The 22,356-nt window shown below is 42.9% G+C and overlaps 2 protein-coding genes across 3 annotated transcripts in view; one reads left to right on the top strand and one right to left on the bottom strand.

The window, feature by feature from the left end:
* Positions 1 to 620: 620 nt before the first annotated feature.
* Positions 621 to 19,857, top strand: gna14a (guanine nucleotide binding protein (G protein), alpha 14a). Of its 2 annotated transcripts, XM_048988694.1 has the most exons (8): positions 621 to 670; positions 999 to 1,144; positions 11,609 to 11,793; positions 15,041 to 15,195; positions 16,112 to 16,240; positions 16,493 to 16,622; positions 18,253 to 18,406; positions 18,654 to 19,857. In XM_048988694.1, the coding sequence occupies exons 2-8, from the start codon at positions 1,021 to 1,023 to the stop codon at positions 18,833 to 18,835; spliced, it is 1,059 nt and encodes a 352-aa protein (XP_048844651.1). In that variant the 5' UTR covers positions 621 to 670; positions 999 to 1,020; the 3' UTR covers positions 18,836 to 19,857. The 2 variants fall into 2 exon arrangements, with proteins under 2 accessions (XP_048844651.1, XP_048844641.1); XM_048988684.1 differs by lacking the exon at positions 621 to 670 and having other exon boundaries at positions 684 to 1,144.
* A 1,315-nt stretch (positions 19,858 to 21,172) lies between these two features.
* vps13a (vacuolar protein sorting 13 homolog A) overlaps positions 21,173 to 22,356 on the bottom strand; it is a 50,455-nt gene continuing 49,271 nt past the window's right edge. Inside the window, exon 71 of the mRNA XM_048980039.1 lies at positions 21,173 to 22,269. Within this exon, the coding sequence (XP_048835996.1) occupies positions 22,222 to 22,269 (48 nt within the window). The 3' untranslated portion in view covers positions 21,173 to 22,221. The remainder of the gene's footprint in view (positions 22,270 to 22,356) is intronic.

Raw genomic sequence — 22,356 nt, 5'->3', positions numbered from 1 at the left:
CAAGGGACGACTCCCCTATGCAACATTTCATTATAATTTGTATAATATGAATCAAGTTGGGGTGGCATGGTGGTGCAGTGGTTAGCACTGTTGCCTCACACCTCTGGGACGCGGGTTCGAGTCTCTGCCTGGGTCACATGTGTGTGGAGTTTGCATGTTCTCCCCGTGTCGTCGTGGGGTTTCCTCCGGGTACTCTGGTTTCCCCCCACAGTCCAAAAACATGCTGAGGCTAATTGGAATCACTGAATTGCCCATAGGTGTGCATGTGTGAGTGAATGGTGTGTGAGTGTGCCCTGCGATGGGCTGGCCCCCCATCCTGGGTTGTTCCCTGCCTCGTGCCCATTGCTTCCGGGATAGGCTCCGGACCCCCCGCGACCCAGTAGGATAAGCGGTTTGGAAAATGGATGGATGGATGAATCAAGTTGAGATGTTCCTCAAAATGTCAAACTAACTTAACATGTCACCCCTACATTACTGACTGTGGTAGTTCTTTATTCAGATATACTTTTGGAATTGTGGACCTAAAACCAAACACGGTGTATGACACCGGGAGTAATCATTTCCAGCTTGAGCTGTAAAACTTATGAATACCCGCCCCCGAAGTCCTTCCGAAAGCGGCACGTGCCGCGGCAGGGTAGCGCCCCGCCTCCGCCCTTCCCTCTTCCAGCCTGTAAGTCTCTGCAGCGACTCCCGAAAACTTACAGCATTTTCCGGTGCCTGCCGTGGCGAGAGAGCCTGTTAACTCCTTTTCAAACGGACCTCGCACTAAATAAGCAACAATCTTAATGATTTTAATTTTAAAGGAACAATTTTGATTTTTTAAAAAAGAAAGAAAACTTAATTGATAATCATCTTTGCGTTTAACTTAACATTGTGGGAGTGTGGACTGTAATCTGGAGGGCAGATCATACGAAAGTGCGGTTATATTTAGCATTTGATATTTTTTTCTCTCTCTATTGAAACCTTGTTTGAACCGTTTGCACGGGGGAAATTGGAAGGTCAAGATCAGAAGTTTATACGATGGCGGGATGCTGCTGCCTGTCAGCGGAGCAGAGGGAGTGTCGAAGGATAAACCAGGAGATCGAGAGACAGCTGAACCGGGACAAGAAGGATTCGCGTCGAGAGCTCAAGCTGCTTCTCTTAGGTGAGTACGCTGTCATTTAAAAAGAATAATGTGCAGTGGTGTCAGAAATGTGAGTTATAAAACTTACTGTACGTCCGGCAACAGATGAGGAGTGAGCCGTACCTCGTCTGCAGGTAGCGGAGTGAGAGACTCCGGCCGGAAGGTCACAGTTGCCAGCGCACCTTTTATTTACTGCTTCTTCATTTTCATACTGTTTCTTATACCAAATCAACATCTCGCATAAGTAAGACTTTTTATGTGAATTAGGCTACGTTCTGGGATTTCAGTTCAAGTTTGGACAGACTTCAAATTGAAGGAAATGTTATTCTATGTATGGAAAAAATTAATTTGATGAAATCCCCTCGATTTTCCTTTTGACTGTACGCGTTCCACTCCCTTTGCATTTTTTTCCGGTTATCACAAACACCAAAGCCAATAATCTGTTGGACAGGACAGTGGTGGTTTAATGGCTTTGCATACTGCAGGGCTGCTCCTGGAGGCCTACCACCCTGCGCACCTGATACGGACACTCAGGCTTTTCAGTAGCATCTCGCTTTTGGACTACGCAGAAGCTACACCTGCTCCAAGATTCTGCTGAAAGGCCTGATCCTATAGAGTGGTATATCTTCAGGAGCTGGGTCCAACCCTGGCATACAGTGTTCCACAGGAACTTTTGGCCCAGTGTGTCTGAAGGTGCCTGTTCTGTTTTCTTTATTAATTCTAGAATGCACGACTTTAATTACGCATGTGGCCGTTAATTAAACACGGACACCGGGCAGCTGAACCATTCTGGGTGACTGTGACATGACATTAAGTTTGGTTCAGGCTTATTCTTGCATGCAAATGTATGCAAATGAATAGCAAATGTGTAGCACTCTGTGGACTGCGGGTTCGCGATAGAGGACACTGCAACAGACCGCTTCGCAATATTTTAGTTTTTCCTCACTTTCCCACTGTCGCCTTGCTCTGTGGCATGTTTTGGACATTGAGGAAAATGCTGTAAATGCTACCATTCCGATTTGTGAGTGAGCCTACAATGCAGCAGTATGCAGCATTATACTAGACCGCATAGTGACACAGGTGTGGTGATCCGAGGTGTTCATGTCATCTAGGTTTTCTCCAGGTTGCCTCCTTCTCCAAATATGTGCCTTTAGTTCGCTTCCAAAAATTCCCCAATGTGTGTGATTGTTTGTACGTGTTTACCCTGTGCTGAACTGCCGCCCCAGCTATGATATACCCCAGCCCCCTGTACCGTGCTGCCTGGGATAGGCTCCAAATCCCACCCTCCAGTCTGGAATGGATAAATGACTGGAAGATGGATGTACAGAGTCACAAACCCAATCCTGGCCAAAATACCATCCTGCAAGCCGTCAAATCTATCAAAGCACCTTGACACGTCGTTATTAATCCGTCAAGGTTTTATAATGTAGATGGATAGATGTGTAATTAAGCCTGATTTGTTTTGTCGTGAAAGTACATCCCACCATTTACCTGTTTGCCCTTGGGGATTTAATTAAAAATTTCACAAGGCTCATCAGGATTAATGAGGGATGTTTACTGGCTTGGCTTGATGTGGCTCTAACAAACAGCACTGTCCAGTTTCATGAAATGTGCACATATTCCGATCCAGGAGCAGGTTTTATTAATTTTTTTGATTAACATGGAAAAATGGTACCAAAGCATTTTCAAACAGCACAACAGTCTGGCACATTCTTAAGCTTTGGGTATTAAGATCCACACCACTTTTCATTTTAATTTGCTCTTTTTAAATTTAATGGTACACATTTAGGATTTTGTCAACAGTGCTTATTTTTAGAGTTTAAAACACTACGAGATTCTAATTAGCTTAAATATGTCGTAACAGAGGGCTGTCCTTGACCTTGACAGCATTTTGGAAATGCAAAGGTCACCATTGCAGACCAGATGGAGAATTGAGTACTCTGTAGGTCTTAATCTTAATCTGTAGGTCTTAATCTTAATTTGTCCCTATGTATTGGATGCAGCGCTGCCTTTACAGTGTAACTTCATGGAGCATTCACACAGTGCTGTAATTTTGGGGACAGAACAGGTAATATACTGTACTAAACAGTAACGCTCACAGTAGCCTTTCAAAGAAAGCAGCATTGTCTTTTTAAGATCAGTTTAGGTATTCCACTTCATTTACGTTATTGGACAATGGTAGGAAATCTACTGAAAAGGCAGAAAGACTCGGTGAACATTCAGACTCCACACACACACGTGTGCAGTGTGTGCCGACCACTGTACCCACTGTGCCATCTTCCTTCCACTTTATTGCCAAGTAATCAAGGAGGAATTTTGATGGATTTCAAATAATCGAGTTTAATCAAGTTATAGTGACAGCTGGTATCTGGTGGTGTTTCCAAATAATTTTGCTTAATTTTAATGTCTTTGGCTGTTTAAGAATTATTTTATAAACCAATGCAACACTACTTTAGTATTTTTTAAAGCATGATATTGATAAAATTTGAAGTTAAATTTAGCATTAGAATAACAAGGAAACGTCTCCCTTGGTCTTACTGGAATAATGCCTTCTTCCATTTGAAATAAGTGCTCCATTAGCCGCGGTAAAACCAGCGCTGTGCCCCCCAGGTCACCTCTGCGTACTGTAGAACAGTGTTTTTACTGGGAGCTGGGAGGGAGCAAAACCGCGGACTGTCTGTGGAGGACTGGGATGAGGAAACTGCTGTGGAAGATGAAGGTCAGAATGACGTCCGAGTGACAGCTCTCTGTTATGAAGAGTCCCTCTTGGGGCTGGAGCCCTTCTCTGCGGACGGCATAAAAAGCTTCCCAAGGGGGCTTCTCCTGGCCTCCGCACTCGTTACCATGACGATTTAGTGGTGTCCCCTGTGTTGGGTGCAGCAGCTCTCGATACTCAAGGCCCATTACCATAGTTGAGATTTCCAGTCCTCTTTTAATGGGCATGGGTCATTCCCAGCATTGTGTTATCCCTTCTGATCTGATGTGTCCCCCCTCGCAATTACCACAATTGGATTGGAGCCCCATTTGAGTTACCTTGCTTTGTAATGGAAACACAGGCATTCCCCGCGAATGGAAACATCCCAGCGACGGGACGGAACATCACAGACGCTGCCGTGCCACCTCGAGGGAGGGGCCACTTTTTGGCGCCGTGTTTTAAAGGAACCGGCCTTTAAAGAAGCCTGCTTTGTATGTGTGGTTTATGGGGAAAGAAAATGTCTTTAAAGAATCTGCACCGAAGGTGTTTTACCCGATGCTGTACTATTGCATAAGGTATTATTTATTTTGATGCTAAGCTGATTCTGCCATTCTGTCTCAGAGCGCCCCCCCCCCCCCCCCCCCCAGGTGTCTGCTCAGCTGTCCAGTCTCATAAATCTCATGTCTCCTTTATTTTCTTATGGAAACCATCCTGCTGATCATTTCACTTTCACCTCTAAACTGATCCTCATCCCAGCCCCAATTTGTTAAACAAATCCCCCCCCCCCCCCCCCCGGTTTAGCATTCTTGGATGTTTTTTTTTTTGCCTTGAGGACTCTTCGGTTTTGTATATAAGTGTTCTGTGCCAAAGGTGATAATTGTGTCCAAACAAACGCAGGTGCCTGATGTTCAGCAGGGTGTCACGCTTAGGCGAAAACTGCAGTTTGCAGCAGAGGTTCGGAATCAGACGGGACTCCACCGTAGTCCCAGGATCTGAATGGATTGAAGCTTCAGCATTTCCTTCATATTAGATTGGTGAGAAAGTTTGTTTAATTCTTTTGGTGACACCTGGACAGTTTCACACTCAGGAATAGGGAAGTATTTTTTTTGTGATCCGGTGACCATTTCTGGGGAGTCAGACCGAGACGCGTTTCCACCTCTGGCCCCGAACCCGGCTCCACTGCACACTGTTTATACTCAGCAACCCTCTGCACTCCTTCGCCTGCCGTTGACCGCTTCATAAACCCAAACACAAACCCAAACACGGTAAATGTTCTTTTTCCAGCCAGGATGGAGAGGAGTGGGGGGGGGGGGGGCAACAATCAGCCAGAATCCGTTTACCTGCCCCCCAGTCTAGGCAAAATGTGTGTCCAGCAGATACACCAGACCCTTTAATATGTTGTGGGCTGTCGCCCACAAGCACCAGGCTGCCCCCCCCCTTCCCCAAAGGGCAATGTAGTAGAATTAATACTGAATTGTGACTGGGCATGAACAGGAAGCAGTTACTGCAATAAGAGATTTCTGCTCTGGAGAGGATGCAGATCTTCACAAATAATATTGTCTGTTTCTCTGGGTTATATTAATTAGGACAGTGCAATACTGATGACACTCTGGATTGGGGTGTTTCAGCATTTCATGTAGTGACAGATCTCTGATGTTTCAGTACGTGCAATTTCTTTTTTCCAACGAATCAAAGCACACAAGAAGATGAGCCCAGAAACACAGAAATTCTGCTTTACTTATTTAAATAGTACGTTGCATGTCGTCTGTAAAGTACTTAAACACAACACTACTCGAACATACCAGAAACACTTGGTGAGCTAAGTAATTAACAGTAGTAATCAATGATGCAAATCGATGTAAAATAATCTTAGGTGCTGAGGTTCGCAGGTTAGCATTTGTTCAAAAGACACGCATGCAAATATACACAACAATTCTAACAATAAAAATATTTTTTGTCCTAAAAGGATGTTCCAACAAAAATGGCACCAACAATGAGCAAATGCTTTAAAAAGAAAAGGCCCCATCATCTATACCAAATCTTTGCTAATCAGGGTGGTTTGTGCACAGTGTGTTTTCATCATTGTAAAGATAGTTGGACTTCAGTAACCTGACAGGATATTCAGCCCCTGTAATAAACTGCACTGATCAAAGGTATTTGTGGGGATATTTAGTGAAAGTGGTTGCTGTAAATCAAATGTAGTTTCAGACATCGATCCATCTCCCAGCTAGGGTAACACCTTGGCTGGGCCACATGCATGCTGCATGCTGCATGCTGCATGCACCCACTGGCCTAACTACATCAGGTATAAACCATAATACCCAGCAGAGGTGATTTCAGGAAGACTGGGGCCCTAGGCAAAAAAACTCCAACGCACCCCACCCCACATGCTTCAATTTATGAAATTTTAGTGTGATATCCATCCATCCATTTTCCAAACCGCTTATCCTACTGGATCGCGGGGGGTCTGGAGCCTATCCCGGAAGCAATGGGCACAAGGCAGGGAACAACCCAGGATGGGGGGCCAGCCCATCGCAGGGCACACTCACACACCATTCACTCACACATGCACACCTACGGGCAATTTATCAAGTCCAATTAGCCTCAGCATGTTTTGGGACTGTGGGGGGAAACCGGAGTACCCAGAGGAAACCCCACGACAACATGGGGAGAACATGCAAACTCCACACACATGTAACCCAGACGGAGACTCGAACACGGGTCCCAGAGGTGTGAGGCAACAGTGCGAACCACTGCACCACCAAGCCGCCCCATCAATAAGATCAATAAAGAGAATTTAATAAACACAATTGCTTTGTTTTCACTTTACTGCGAAAAGCAGAATACACAAATAAAGCAGATTTATCGTTGCAATGTACTGTGTAATCAGCCCAGCTCAGGGGCTCCAGGCAATTACCTGTCTTGCCTGTCCCTGTCAGTACGAATCTGATACCTGGAGGAAACCTGCAGGACACGGAGAGAACTTCTCAGCAGAGCAGGGAGGAGATTCAAGATCAAATCCCCACCCTGAAGGTGTGTGGCATTACAGCTGACTATTCCAGCGAACCGGCTTATGGTGGGAGTACTATGGAGACGGGTCACTGAGCAGCGGAGCGGCCTCACATCGCAGGATCATGGTACAGTGCTATAGGGAATCCTCCATGGCTGAATTTCCTTGACTGGACAGTAGCTTCCTGTCAAGGTTGTGTACTAAACATTCCGGAGAATCTCGTGGAAGGGTCCACAAGGTTGGGCCTCCATAGGCTCCTGAGGCAGTGGCTTTTTTCCAACCCTAAAAGGATAAAAGGTTTTCTTTTTCTAAAAGCCATTTTAAAGTTCCATGTGCTGAAGTATGGAGGGAGTCTGGGCATCATTTTGATAACTGTGCAGGGGAGGATGGAAAACGCCATGTGTTCGGTGGTGAGCCTAATTATTTCTGTGGTTGGCTACAGGTTGACTTGTTATGCCTGAGGATTTATCTTGGAGGTGAAGTAATCCCATAAAACAAATCAGGCAAACCAGTCAAAGCATGCACTAGTTGATGTTGCCCCAAACAAATACTTTGAGTGTTGACCAGATGCAATTCCCAGGCACTCCACATGGGGCAGCAACTTGCTGAACATGGTCTATTCCCGAAATAGCTAGCTTGAGGCTAGTTTGAGGGTTTAGTGGAGTGATTTTCATTGAATTTCTGTGCTCATTAGTGTAACTGAAGTTATTGTTTGCTCATTAAGCCGGTTGACATGCAGCTTCAGGTGTCATTTACTAGGGATTATTACTTTCTGGGCTGGGAAATGCCCCTTGGTGAGGGACAATGAATAAAGCTGGTTTCGCAAACATGATTTGCATAGTGAACATGGGTTTAGATGTATCTGACCTCACATTCTCTGTGGCATCAGTAGAAAATGCCCCTTGTACTATTCTCTTCAAAGAAATGTATGATCGCAATGAACAAACAGCCGTCAGGCATAATAAAATAGAATTACGTGTCAGTTTGCAGTATAGGGTCATGGTGAACTCCGATCTTGTTAAAGATCTTGTCGGAGATGCCGATTGGCTTCATTACTTGTACAAATATGGATCAAACATGTAGATGGGCTCTTTCAGCGCTCAGTCTGTCATCACTGTCACTGGCAGTCATTTGGATGGGAGAACATAACTGTATTGCAGCAAGGATTTTCGCTTGTGTCCAGGTCCAGCTATAGAGAACTGGTTAATATTCGCATCATGGCTTCCTGCCGCACTGTGTGCCCACCTCACCAGTTTAGGAGGGGTAAGACTGACATGCAGCTCTTCCAGTTTGTATGCTGTTAGCCACCCATTTCTTGATCATTATGGGGTGCTGTCTTAGCACCAACTGTTCCCAGCTTCTCTAAGGTTTCCTTACATCCAACATTGGACTTCAGTACATGGCCAGTCTAATAATTATGTCAAGTGAATCAATTAAGCCTCGTGTGCAAAATGTCAGCAGTTTGGAGAATTTGCTCACACCGTGGTTCTGTGCGGTTCATCGTAACACATGATGAGTTTTTAGTCATAGGGTTAAATGCAATTAAATGCCATTTATATATTAACATTGCTAACTATTGTGAGACCTCTAATCAAACTTCTGTGTGTGCAGGTTAAAGCAGTAAACAATCAGACAAATGAAGGATAATAAAATAATAAGGTCCAGACCACCTGCAGTACTTGTCCCCCACATTTTACTATAAACATAATTCACTCACACACACACACGCACACACGCACGCACACACACACACACTGACTGTAAATAAACAAACTGATATTCTTTGCAAGACTGCATGAAATTTACTCTGGTGTATTAAGCTATATAAAGTTATATAATGCACATTTTCCATTTCCTTTTCCTGTGGTTTGAGGTACAGCTTATTCTGCTCTGTGTGTCCCTAACTCCACCTACAGGGGTTGGGACAATGAAACTGAAACACCTGGTTTTGGTTTTAGACCACAGTAATTTATTGATATGGTGTAGGGGCTCCTTTTGCGGCCAGTACAGCATCAGTTCATCTTGGGAATGATGGATCCAAGTCCGGCACAGTGGCCAGAGGGATTTTGAGCCATTCCTGTTGCAGAACAGTGGCCAGGTCATGCTGGTGGAGGAAAATGTTTCCTGACACACTCCTCCACAACACCCACAGCTCAATAATAATCTGGTGACTGTTCAGGCCAAGGGAGATGTTCAGTTTCACTGACATGTTCGTCAAACCACTCTGTCACCAGTCTTACTGCATGTATTGGTGCATTATCATCAACAAAAAATTCACCCTTGGAAATCATTAACTTAAATGAAAGTTAGCGTTGTGAATAAAGTGCACCATGAATGCAGATACTGCATCACAAGATAATTCAGTCCAGCAAACGTGCCCAAAATTTTATCAGACAACATGGAGATGCTAACCATACCAATTAATAATCAGAAATGAAAAACGGCTGATATTTGTAACTCTCCCACTCTGATGAACGCAGCAGCAGCCCTTAAAAAGCTCCCTTGCTTCCAGTCTGTTTGAATTGACATTCTGACACTTTAAGTGCACTACGACCACTAAAATATAGTCATAATTTAAAACAAAGGTCCAATCAGTTTACACAGAGGACATCAAAACTCCGGATCCCGACCCAATGCTTTGACACAAACCCTCTCTGGTATAAAAAGTTCAGAAGGTTTGCTGGACTTTTTCATTTTCTGTACTGAGGGATTTTTTACTTTTAATTTTTGCTAAATTTAAAGTTTTTAATTCACCTTTCAGGGGACACTGATCCATAGTAAGTCGTGACTAGTTATCTGCTCACCTACTGGGCTTCTCTTCCTCAGTCCTACAATGCACAGAAATTAAAGAGAACAAAGAGATTCCAGGAAGTTTAATCTAATTGTACTGAGTTAATCACACTTGACTCTTCTCAGAAGTTGCTCTGATTTTTTTCCCTTTATTTTGTTTGGTCGTTGGACTTGTAACCATGGAGACATGTGCTTTTCCTAGTGTTTGTCGTTACCTAGCAACTGAGGTAGCTTTTTGTTTTCTTGTATATTTACAGTGCTGTGTTGTACGTCACACACCTACCGATTCTCTGTGAATCCCAAACACAGATACATCACACATATGTATATCACTATACTGTCTCTTTGCAGTCCGAATGACCTCACACATATTAATGCACAAAGCATTTCACTTATGTTCTTGGCACTGAAGGTCTTGCGTGTGTGTCTGTGGGTACGTGTACGGAGGTGTGATTTTATGTTCATGGCTGTTTTTGTTTTGGCAACATAAAACCATCACATATTGCTTGTCAGTGAGGGAATGTTTGCTGGCAAACGTATTGAAACATTCAGAAAATGGAGTTTGGAAAAGTCAAGTGCTGAAAGTGGGAAAAGTAAATAGCCCCCGCCACTCAGAAGTTAACATTGTCTTGTTTTCTGTTTTATGGAGTCAGCCCAGAAGGATTATGCCACCTTCAAGAGTAACAGGACAGATGATTTAGTTTGCTTATGCCTTTAGATAATAAAGAGGCATGAACAGTGCCCTCTAGTGGAAGCCAGCGTGAACCATTAGAAGGGAGTAAGCAGTATGGAGTAAGCAAGCATCTTATTTCTACACGATATGTTTAAGTGACTAGGGTGGCATGGTGGCTCAGTGCATGGTGTGGAGTTTGCATATTCACCTCATTTTGTGCAGCTTCCTCCCACAGTCCTGAAAAGTTTTAGTTAGGTGGATTGTTGCCCAGCAATGGACTGGTGTCACAGGCTAAGTGGCCTAATCCCATGCCTTGCCTTGCGTGCTGTCTGGTATAGGATTCAGGACTCCAGCTAGGAAAAGTGACTGGAATAGAAGGTACTTTATTAATCCCCATGGGGAATTTCACGTCACTCTTTCTGGCTCTCCATGAGACACACAGGGTTGACCACCTTTTGATACCCAAGGACCTGGGGGTTAGGGGCCTTGCTCAAGGGCCCACGGATGTGTCACTGCTCTGCTGAGGCTGAGCTCAAACTGGCGACCTTCCCATCACAGACATAGAGGCGTAGCCCGTTAAGCCACACCCCCCCCCCATATGAAGATGTATGAATAAGCAATTGATAATAATAAATCTCTGTTTTATCAAAGAAATTCTTACAATATCATCCACAAGGTTTAATACAGCACACATCACCTGAGCTTTTAAACTAAAGCAGAACTCTGAAGAATCTGAAGAGATTAATCTTTCATAAATTCTCTCTACATTGTTCTTCAAAATTCCACTTCTAAGCCCTAGAACCTCTTGACTGGAGTAAAGCGGGAAGGAACATTGCTTGTCCATGGAGAGAAGATTAATGCAACTTGAAGCTTCCTGTTTAAATTATTATAATCATGTTATAGGAATCTTTTGAGAACATTATGGAATGGATGCAAATTATATGGTAGTAACATTTTACTAAGCAATTATACAATATGTTTAATTAAGGAGAATGTCAGAATGCCCCAAGATCATCCAGTCATGCAAGAAAGTACTCGTAATTCCTTGCCACAGTGATTTTCCTGCCAACAGAGTGAGGTTATTATTTGTAAGCTGTGAAGTTCAGTAACTCCAGTTAACACTTTGAATTAGTGTTCTGTTGCTGCATGTTTTGTGTGCCAGGTTGTGAAGATGTAATCAAAGCGGTTTGTAAAATTAATAGCCTCCAGAGCACGCACAAGCACACACATACACAAACCAAACAAGGGCCGATGTAGGAAGCAGCTACTTTCAGGAGCTTGACGACTCATCTGTACTCATCCAAACTCTTCATGCAGGAACTGGAGAGAGCGGAAAGAGCACCTTCATCAAGCAAATGAAGATCATCCACGGCTCAGGCTACTCGGAGGAGGACAAGATGGGCTTTGCCAAGCTGGTTTACCAGAACATCTTCACCTCCATGCAGGCCATGATCCGCGCCATGGACACCCTTAACATCAAGTATGCTAATGACCAGAATGTTGTAAGTCCATACTTATCTTCCTGACCTTCTCTTATTGGACATATTTGCTAAACTGTTTCGGCAATCAATGCTCCGCATATGCCTTTCAAAGTCTATTTTAAGCCTGCCGGAATTTGTTTTAAAAATATCTAGACGGAAGAACATTTTATCCATGTTTTACAACCTTCAACAAGCAGATTGCACATATGCATTTGGCTCCAACCATCCATCCATTTTCTGTAACTGCTTGTCCTGTTTGGGGGGGGGTCTGGAGCATATCCCAGAGGCTGTGGCCGCAAGTCAGGGAAAAACCCAGGATGGGGTACTAATATAGCTAATATTATAATAATATATGTATAACTGAAGCTGCTGTGCTACAAAGCCTGGATAAGCTCACAATAAATAAATTGCAGGGCCCTGATGGCATCTTACCTATAGTTTTAAAATAGATGAGGGATATTATTTGACGATCTTTAACTTTACTATTTCAGAAATCCTTATCTGCTGGTGTGGTACCTTCTGATTGGAAGCATGCTAATATAACACCCATATTAAAAAAAGGGGATAGAAGTAATCCAGCAAACTATAGGCCAATCAGTTTAACTTGCATAACTGTAAAAGTAATGGAAGCTATAATCCAAGTGAAAATGGTTACCTGGATTCAAATAACATTCTGAGGGATAGCCAACATGGATTTAGGAGAGGCAGATCCTGTTTAACTAATCGACTTAAGTTAAATCGATCACAAAAAGGCCTACGACATGATCTACTTTTCCAGAAGGCCTTTGATATTGTCCCCCACAAGTGGCTCTTGCTTAAGCTCATATGATCCAGGTATATAAGATTCTAACAGGGCTGGATGCTGTTCAAACAATGTTACTTCAATATTAGTTAAAATACAAGAACTCATGGCCATAGGTGGAAATTTGTGGGAGAACATTTTAAACTGGATTTGAGAAAGCACTTCTTTACACAGCGGATAGCACTATAGTGCAAGTTCTCTTGTTTAGTCATTCGTTCTGAACCGTTAATGACGGAAGGAAGTGTAGCATCATTAATGACATGTGGAGGTACCATGTGTAGCACTGGAGCATCACTGATAACAGGGTGATCAGTACCATGTGTAGCACTGGAGCATCGCTGATAACAGGGTGATCAGTACCATGTGTAGCACTGGAGCATCGTTGATAACAGGGTGATCAGTACCATGTGTAGCACTGGAGCATCGTTGATAACAGGGTGATCAGTACCATGTGTAGCACTGGAGCATCGTTGATAACAGGGTGATCAGTACCATGTGTAGCACTGGAGCATCACTGATAACAGGGTGATCAGTACCATGTGTAGCACTGGAGCATCACTGATAACAGGGTGATCAGTACCATGTGTAGCACTGGAGCATCGTTGATAACAGGGTGATCAGTACCATGTGTAGCACTGGAGCATCGTTGATAACAGGGTGATCAGTACCATGTGTAGCACTGGAGCATCGTTGATAACAGGGTGATCAGTACCATGTGTAGCACTGGAGCATCGTTGATAACAGGGTGATCAGTACCATGTGTAGCACTGGAGCATCGTTGATAACAGGGTGATCAGTACCATGTGTAGCACTGGAGCATCGTTGATAACAGGGTGATCAGTACCATGTGTAGCACTGGAGCATCGTTGATAACAGGGTGATCAGTACCATGTGTAGCACTGGAGCATCGTTGATAACAGGGTGATCAGTACCATGTGTAGCACTGGAGCATCGTTGATAACAGGGTGATCAGTACCATGTGTAGCACTGGAGCATCGTTGATAACAGGGTGATCAGTACCATGTGTAGCACTGGAGCATCGTTGATAACAGGGTGATCAGTACCATGTGTTCCATTAGCCTAAGACCTTTAGGAATAGGGTTCCATCTGCAATTCAAGAACAAGAAGTCAGGCGAATTGGCGTCTCTGAATTTCTTTTACTGAATGGTTTGTGATGGACTTTGCTCCCAGCCTTGTGCCTTGTTACTCCTGCCATAGGCTATGTTCTGTATTGGGTAAGGATTATGAATGGATGAAACATTGTCTTAATAATTAGAATGCATTTAATGGCCCCTGGAAAACATAAAATAGTTATTTGTTGTAGGTTGTGTGTATGTAGTTCAAAAGATTTTAGATAATTTTAGATAGAATTACTGTATTAATTAATGTCTAAAATCTCAGCATTAATACTATTGTATGTATGTGGTACTATGCAATCTTTACTGGTGGTCGATTTTTAAAAACCCAGATGTATGAATTTCTTGCACATTACTGGTGTATGTAAATCAATCTTAGTTTTAATGTGTATGAGTGTCTCGTTGCCTCGTTAGGAATGGTACCAGGGTACCAAGGACACTAGACTAATATGTCAGTCAGTGGTGATAATCTGAGGTACCATTTCTTCCGGTGTTGAGGTCTGAACACACCCACTGTCTTGGAGGAAACCGTGGAACCATGAAGCCCAAAGCTGTCAAATCATCTACAAATCATCTATTAAAGACCAAAAATCCAGCATTAGCTCACATATGGCTTATAGTTTCAACGCAGCTCAATCAATACATGAGAAGCAAGAGTTACTGGGTTTCCATGTTCTGTGCATCATACAGGAGAGATCCTGCAAGGCTCCATCGTTTGAACCTGTGGGCCTGAGTCAGGTTTGTTATTAGCTAATTGAGGCCTTTATTATTGTCACTGAAGCCATTGATGGAAAGTGGTGGAATGAAGCATCTCGACTTTCCTGAGAGCCACACGTGTGGAGCACGGTGCTATTGCTCGACACATCCTATACCTGCTGTGGTGAACTGAAATGCCAAGCGTTGCTTCGGTGTGTGACATTTGTGCAGAGAACAAGGGTAGTGTTGCAGTGTGGAGGGGATTCCTGTACAGGTCCATCATCGCCTACCAATGGTTCGGTAGACTCATCCCGTGTTTAAAGGCATTTGGTTACTGTTTTGTTTATCATTCTAATAAGCTGTTGGGTTTACCAATCAGAGCGGAGCACAGTAATAGGTAGGTGCTGAGGGGAAACAGGCACATACCACTTTGTTTGCATTGCATATAGAAATAGCTTCTCTCAACACGTAAGCTGTATGGCCCCACGATGGCATTACGCAGAAGGGATATATAAAGGCTGCAGACAAGTGGGCCCAATTAATCTGTACACTCTCTGGGTCAGGCAGAAACAGAGGGGTGGTGGAGATGCACTTCAGCCTCCTCGCCTCAAACAGCTTCTCTGTCTTTCTACAGCAATTTGCCAGCCTCGTCAGTGAGGTGGAGGTGGACAGGGTGACTGCCATGGAGCCGAAGTACGTGGAGGCCATCCGCAGTCTGTGGACCGACGGCGGACTGCAGGAGTGCTACGACCGCAGGCGGGAGTACCAGCTGTCTGACTCCACCAAATAGTGAGTGCAGGAATCCAAGCAGCAAAACCCTTACCTAAAGTCCAACACGCATGCATTCTGCGCTCATCACCACACTGGATTGCGGGAGCAGTGTGTGGCTCAGTGCTTGCGATCAGAAGGTCACCAGTTCAAGCCCAGCCTTGGTAGAATATCGACATCTGTGGGCCCTTGAGCAAGGCCCTGCACCCCCAGTTCCATGGGTGTTGTTATGGGTGGCTGCTAAGCTTGTCCTCACCTTTATAAGAACATAAAAACATTAGATATTTACATACGAGAGGAGGCCATTCGGCCCATAAAGCTCGTTTGGGGAGAACTTAACTAAGAGCTCAGAGTTGTTAAAATCTTATCTAGCTCTGATTTAAAGGAACCCAGGGTTTTAGCTTGCACTACTTGAACAGGAAGACTATTCCATACTCTAACTACACGCTATGTAAAGAAGTGTTTTCTCAAATTTAGTTTAAAAGGTTCTCGCACTAATTTCCACCTATGGCCACGAGTTCTAGTGTTTAAACTAATATTGAAGTCGCCATTTGGCTGAGCAGTGTCTGTGTGACATGGGTAGGTAAAAAGAGAATTTCCCCATAGAGATCAATAAAGTTACGCATACAGGACACTTTGATGGGTGTGCCTCCCATTTAGTCTAACAGTAAAAGCCAAAATATGAAATAGTGAAAATCAAACCACTCTCAATTCACCTACTATATATTACTCATGTTATGATTAATAAATCTACGGTTGTATATTTTTAAAACAACTGGACTGTCTTTACTTAGGTCATTACAGAAACACACATGATATAAACAGCATCCTGTGTGTCATGTGACCCTGCCCATGTGACCTTATGACATGATGCATCACCTACTATTTTTTTTACTGTTACTGAGCCAGCACCATTCTTCATTTCTGTGTTCCACAGTTACCTGACGGACCTGGATCGTGTCTCGGAGCCTTCCTATGTCCCTAACGAGCAGGATGTTCTGAGAGTCCGAGTCGCCACCACAGGGATCATTGAATATCGCTTTGACCTGGAGACTGTCATCTTCAGGTACATGCCTGAGGTCTGCATACACAGGGACACTTAAAGTACATTCTTATTGGTTGGTTTTGATGATTACAAAGCATCTTCAGGCTTTTGAAACAGGGGAGTGAAAATCACATCACACAGATGTCAGGGAGAGCAGTAGAGGACAGATTGGCATACTCTGCGTTTCCCCCGAAACAAGCATCATCCCCCCTCACCCTTCATCAAAGCCGGATACCGAAGGATCCTTTGATAATCTCATGCTCTTCTCATCAGGATGGTGGATGTGGGAGGTCAGAGGTCAGAAAGAAGGAAGTGGATCCATTGTTTTGAGAACGTCACCTCTATCATCTTTCTGGTTGCACTGAGTGAATATGACCAGGTCTTAGCTGAGTGCGATAATGAGGTTAGTGTCATCATTTTTCACTGTTATGTAACAAACGACACAAGCAGCATCGTTCCTAAGGAGCGGCACCTCAAAGACCCAAAAATGGAAAAAAGAAGTATGACTGCAGCTACAGTCATCCATCGACTTGCGTCCTGTGGAGTTACGTGCAGGTCCTTCTCACATCCCATTTATTGAGAGGCATGTTAGCAGACATGTTAGTGAGTGGATGTTAATGAGTGTATTTTACCGTGTGTGCAGCATGCGGCAAGATCCAAAGCAAACTGATCATGCTGCTATAGAGGTTTAGTTAAATGTGCATGGTATTGCATTTTATGTTGTACAGTATATTTGACTTCTCCACTATAATGATCGAGATACGTCCAGATTAACCTAAATCTGGGGCCAAACTCGGACATAAGTCGATGGATTCCTGCATTTGTATTTGCACTAGATTAAAAGTAATGGTAATATAATTACTGCATTCTTGTTTTAAGGACTTGCATTGTCATATAATTCAGTACAGTCACTTCTCTGGTCTTCCAGTCTGGGATTCAAACACCATCTATCAAATTCAACAGCAGTTAACCTGCTGCTTTAGGGTATGTGCCACGGGGGGGTAGTATATTCTTCATCTCTTAAACTAATTTATTCTATACCAGTAGAGAATATCCAGCTCATGTACAGTTGTTGTTTTTGTACACATGTTTTTTAGATGAAATACCATTTGCAAACATGCATGCAAGATGCAAACATGCATGCAAGATGCAAACATGCACGGCATTTTCACTTTGCATACATGAAAAAATTGCACCTTAAATAGAAAATTGCTTATATTAACTGGAGATCTGTTGTGGATCAGTGTGCTTTTTTCACTTAAACAGCATGGACTGGCATTGAAATCCCTTTTGCGATATTTACATGCTCACTCTATGGTTTGATGGAAGAGTAAAAAGCACTCGGTACTGTTAGGGCAGCATGTTCTGTCTGAATTAAATAAACTAAGACTGTGACCCACCTCCATGTAAAATACACATGCAAATTTTATTGCTTGGTGCTCTGCATGTGTGGAGCTTGCAGGTTGTCCCTGTATCTGCGTGCCCCCCCCCCCCCCCCCCCTTATAGATGTTTTGGTATTTCTTCTACACTGCCCATGGTGCGGGTGCCCTCCAGTAGACTGGCATACTGTGTAATTTTATTACTTAATTTACATGAAATTGGCGATTTAGAGCAGATTCCTGATGCAATGAACATGAGGAACAAATTATTGCAGTTCAGTCAAATATATGTTGCCGATACTATTCGTTGGCAATTAAAATGAAATTCCATTCATGTGTCCTCTGATATTACTAAAATGTTATGTTAAAGGAAACCTAAATTATCAAGGATTGTGACTTTATTACAGCTTCTTCATGCAACAGGTCTTTGTGTCTGTTTAGATTTTGTCCATTGGTCTTGGGATTGTTGAAGGGGTCACAGGACTCATGTATATTTAACTTGTGTGATGTTTCATCTAAAGTGGCAGAATGTCATTATGTGTCTGAAATGCAGCTGAGTAATAATGTAGCTAATATACCCCCGTAGCTCCTGCTCCTCTGAGTTTCAGAGCGCAACAGACTGTTCCTGACTGACTTTGCCTTCTCGTTTGCAGAGCCGCATGGAAGAAAGCAAGGCCCTGTTCAAGACCATCATAACCTACCCATGGTTCCAGCAGTCGTCTGTCATTCTCTTCCTCAACAAGACAGACATCTTGGAAGAGAAGATTGCTTACTCACATCTAGTGACTTATTACCCCGAATTCACTGGTGAGATACTTGTCTGTTATTGCAATCTTACGCACGCCGAGGTTAAATGTGTTGGGCCTATGGAGGACATAGGTTTTCGCTCGAATGTTGAGCAAAAGCGAAGCATATTGTCAGTTTCGTTTTTATATTCATGTACCTAAAGAATCATAAAAATCTATGTTCACCACTTTCAATGAACATCTGATTGAACCGTCTAGGGAGACCAGTGTTGGTTCTGATTCAGTAATACCATGATTTTCTGTTCCAGGCCCCAAGAGTGACGCGAAGGCAGCGAGAGAGTTTATACTGAAGATATACCAGGAGCAGAGCGAGAAAAGTCTCTATTCCCACTTCACCTGTGCCACAGACACGGAGAACATCCGCTTCGTCTTCGCCGCCGTCAAGGACACCATCCTGAGAAACAACCTCAAAGACTTCAACCTGGTATAGAATAGATAGTAGCTGAGACCTCCTTCTGCCAAAGGTTCACTTCAGGGCACAAGCTAGCAAGGGAAGGTAATATTAGTGTGCAGAAGAGACTTCAACCTGATGTTAAAACAGCTCGGTATAGAAGAGGTATAGAGAGAGAGAATGAACTCGGCTTATTGCTGAATAGCGAAAAGCACAGCATTGACAAGCCCAACTATAAGTTTAGGGTGTCGATTAACAGCTACTAGTTCAAATATTTAATCAGTCCCCCGAACTGGTGTAAGAGTCAGCTGAAGGTAAGTGATGAGTGATGATTCCTGACGGGGTCAGTCACAGTGTGTGAGAGCCACTGGAGATTTATGGATGTGAGGAAGATGAAAACAGAACTAAAACAGGAGACTTCCCTTAGAAGCATACTGTGAAGGCTTGTTTTCTATGCTTACATTACTTATTGACGTAGTTTGTTTGCATGACATTTCCGTACTATTTGTTTGAAACATGTAAAGCAATGCTGAACTTTAGTCTCCGTGTGATGACCTTTTTGTGTGATACTCTGGAGAGAGCTGTCACCAGACTTGACAGCTTCCTAATGGGTGGGTGAGCTGCTTCCGGGACTCTGCTGTGGTCCTTCCTAAGACACCCGACAGCACTCACTGTTGCCACCTTTCAGCAGGTTCCAGACTTTCTCCCAGGGTCAAGACAGACCCACTGCTTAGTGAACATAAACCACTTATTCGTTTGAATATCATCCTGCATTATAAACAAGTTCCCGAAATGTAATAGCTATATGTAGCTAAATGTTTACTGTTTTAGGTTGGAAAAAACACTAAAATCTCAGGTGCTGTACTTCCTGCCTGAATTCTGAAATTATAAACATTTTAAAAGGTACCAAAGAATCGTTTAATTTAATAAATGTAAAGGGAAATTTGAATATGCAAAAATACTGTAAATGTAAATAGTTATTTTCTAACTAAATTATGAAAAGAATTCTATTGGATATTTTCAGTAAAATACTTTTTCTATATTGGGCACCATTCCTATGTAATGTCACACTTCAAGAAATTCCTAATAAATGTATTAAATTTATGTGTCTCATTGCTGCTTTTATGTTATGAATAGTTACAGTAGTCACTCGTTTTTAGACATTTAATATAACAATTTTATTGTTTTCTATACAAGTACTGAATAGAGCCAGATATGCACCATTGAGTTTGAGAAGACATCTGGTTCATTATAAATTCATTTCAATCTTCAGCATTTAAAACGATTTTGAATTCTTTTGCTTTACAAACGAATACACATATTCATTACCATTATTTTTTAATTCTCTCCTCTCAAAAATTAACCACAAAAAAAATGGAAGAGAACAACTATTTTAACTTCTACTAGTGTTGCATACTGAGGCATGTTTTGGTAATTGGTTCATTTTTTAAATCATCTGATTATGCACCTACATAAATTTTTAATTGCAGTATTTTCATAATTTGGTTTGCAACACGAAATGACATTTTTGGTACGATTTGTTTCAGTGCAGCTACAGTTGGTAGATTTATTTTCAACACATACAGCTCTCAAATTGTAATATTTTTAATTGCTGATATTCATACTGCACCCTCTAAGCATTTGGCCATATAACATTTCAATCATCCATCCATCAATGCAGCCTCTAATCACTCATCCAGTACCAGATCACAGGGGAAATTAAAAAGTAAAGAGAGCTGATAGCAAATTGCTGATCGGCAGCTGAGACTGTGAACTTGGGCCTTGCCCTCCATACTGTAATTTGTCATACAGAGAAAACAAAGCACAACAGCGGAAACAATAGAACTGATGATTGTGTTCCTGTTGAAGAACGAGCTCCTTGATGAACAATGAAAAAGAAAAACGAAACAGAAATATCCATGAACCATCTGAAGAGATGATCAACATGACGATTCCGAATCTCTCAGGCCAGCTGTCCGTTCTGTCTAAGTAGACTGAACATGGACTGTATCCTTGGGCTAGTATTGACAGGTGGCTCTATAGACGAGGCCTGGGTAATAAGGGGCTGTAAACAGATACTCTGTGCAATCTGTTAGTCCAGTAGGATAAGGAATAGAGACACTGGTTTAATGAATGGGAGCATGTGAGGCCTAAGGAGCTGCATCATTCTGACTGCCACAATTGTACTTGTTTCTGCCTCTAGCCTTATGGAAACTAATAAATCATGGCATCCTTCACCATTGCTGAACACAGAGGTCTAACTAACCCTGGGGCCCATTTTGGTACCTTAGACCTGAAACGCAGTTCATTCACCATTTATGGAGTTGAAAGGCAGAATCTTACCACCAACGATACACAAATTTAGTCCAAAAAAAGTGGATTCTGGGTTGTATAACCCTTAATTTATTGGAAAAAAAAGAACGTAAGCTGTGGACCAACAGAAGTACCATCCTTGTGTTCATTAACTCAACGGTTAAGGCAAAGAAACATTCTGGAAGTGAGTGTTATTCACACAGACATTAAACAGAGATGCAACCAAGGCTGAAAGGTTACAGCATCAGCAGCTAGCCCCGCCTTCCCCAGGACCCAGAATGCACCAACTTTCTGCACCCTCAATCCCCCCAGGTACCGAACATCAGTATACAAAAACATATAGATTACAGATGTTTCTTACAAGTGCACAGAGCACAGACCACTCTGACATATCAATATATCATTTTTTTTAGATATATTTTATGTACATATTCTTGTATTATATAAGGAGACCTGCCCTGGATAAAATATACAGGGATAACTGTAGTGTAAGATAACAGTTTAGAAAAATAACATGCTCTCATCAACCACAGGCCGGCCTCTGCATGCAGGCCAGCAGATACGCTGAGCAGATGAGGCAGACTGTCCCTGTTCGTCAAAAGCTCCCCTTTGGCCAGAATGGGACAGGGCAGTGAAATGAGTGAACCAGTTAAACCTCGGGGGTTTGGACAAAGCGGGGGGGCAAATCAAAGTCACATCAAAAATTCATACAGGCTACAGTGAGAAGCCACCTCTCCCACTACACAACACAGCAACAGTAACTGGAATTCTTAAGAAAAATCACTCCCAGATAGCTTACAAAACGACACACGGGAAACAGGAAAAAAAACTATGTATAAATTAGAGGACACCTTGCTGGCAGTTATTGTATATTCTGGTTGGTCAGCAGCAACCGATTCAAGGATTACCCTCTGCCTAGCAACTGTATGTGCCATTTGGAAAATGGTTACAACGCCCCCCTCCCCCCACCAAACAAAAAAAAGGAAAAAGACATGAATGTTGTAAAGGAGCTAAATGGTGATTTGCATTGTGTCATGCAGCACGAAATACTGAAAGGCACTGAGAGACAGGATCGGGGTGGCGAGAGTGTCAACAGCTGGGGTGCATGTTTATTACTTCGGAAGGGTCTCTCTTGCATCTTCCAGTTTAGCAAGAACCCACTGTAGATGGAAGCGAAGCATATAGTCATGTCAGATACATGGAAAAAAAGCACAAATGCAAACAATGCACACTTCACTCTCAATAAT

This window comes from Brienomyrus brachyistius, chromosome 2 (genome assembly GCF_023856365.1).
Source record: "Brienomyrus brachyistius isolate T26 chromosome 2, BBRACH_0.4, whole genome shotgun sequence".
Classification (NCBI taxonomy): Eukaryota; Metazoa; Chordata; class Actinopteri; order Osteoglossiformes; family Mormyridae; genus Brienomyrus; species Brienomyrus brachyistius.
Note: the sequence above shows the minus strand (reverse complement) of the source record. Positions and strands in the feature narration are given on the sequence as shown.

Excerpts from the sequence above, each read along its gene's own strand:
- gna14a (XM_048988694.1), top strand. The coding sequence starts at position 1,021 with ATGGCGGGATGCTGCTGCCTGTCAGCGGAGCAGAGGGAGTGTCGAAGG. Across the intron at positions 1,145-11,608 it reads GCTCAAGCTGCTTCTCTTAG|GAACTGGAGAGAGCGGAAAG; the intron begins GTGAGTACGCTG and ends CTCTTCATGCAG. Across the intron at positions 16,241-16,492 it reads CTGGAGACTGTCATCTTCAG|GATGGTGGATGTGGGAGGTC; the intron begins GTACATGCCTGA and ends TCTTCTCATCAG.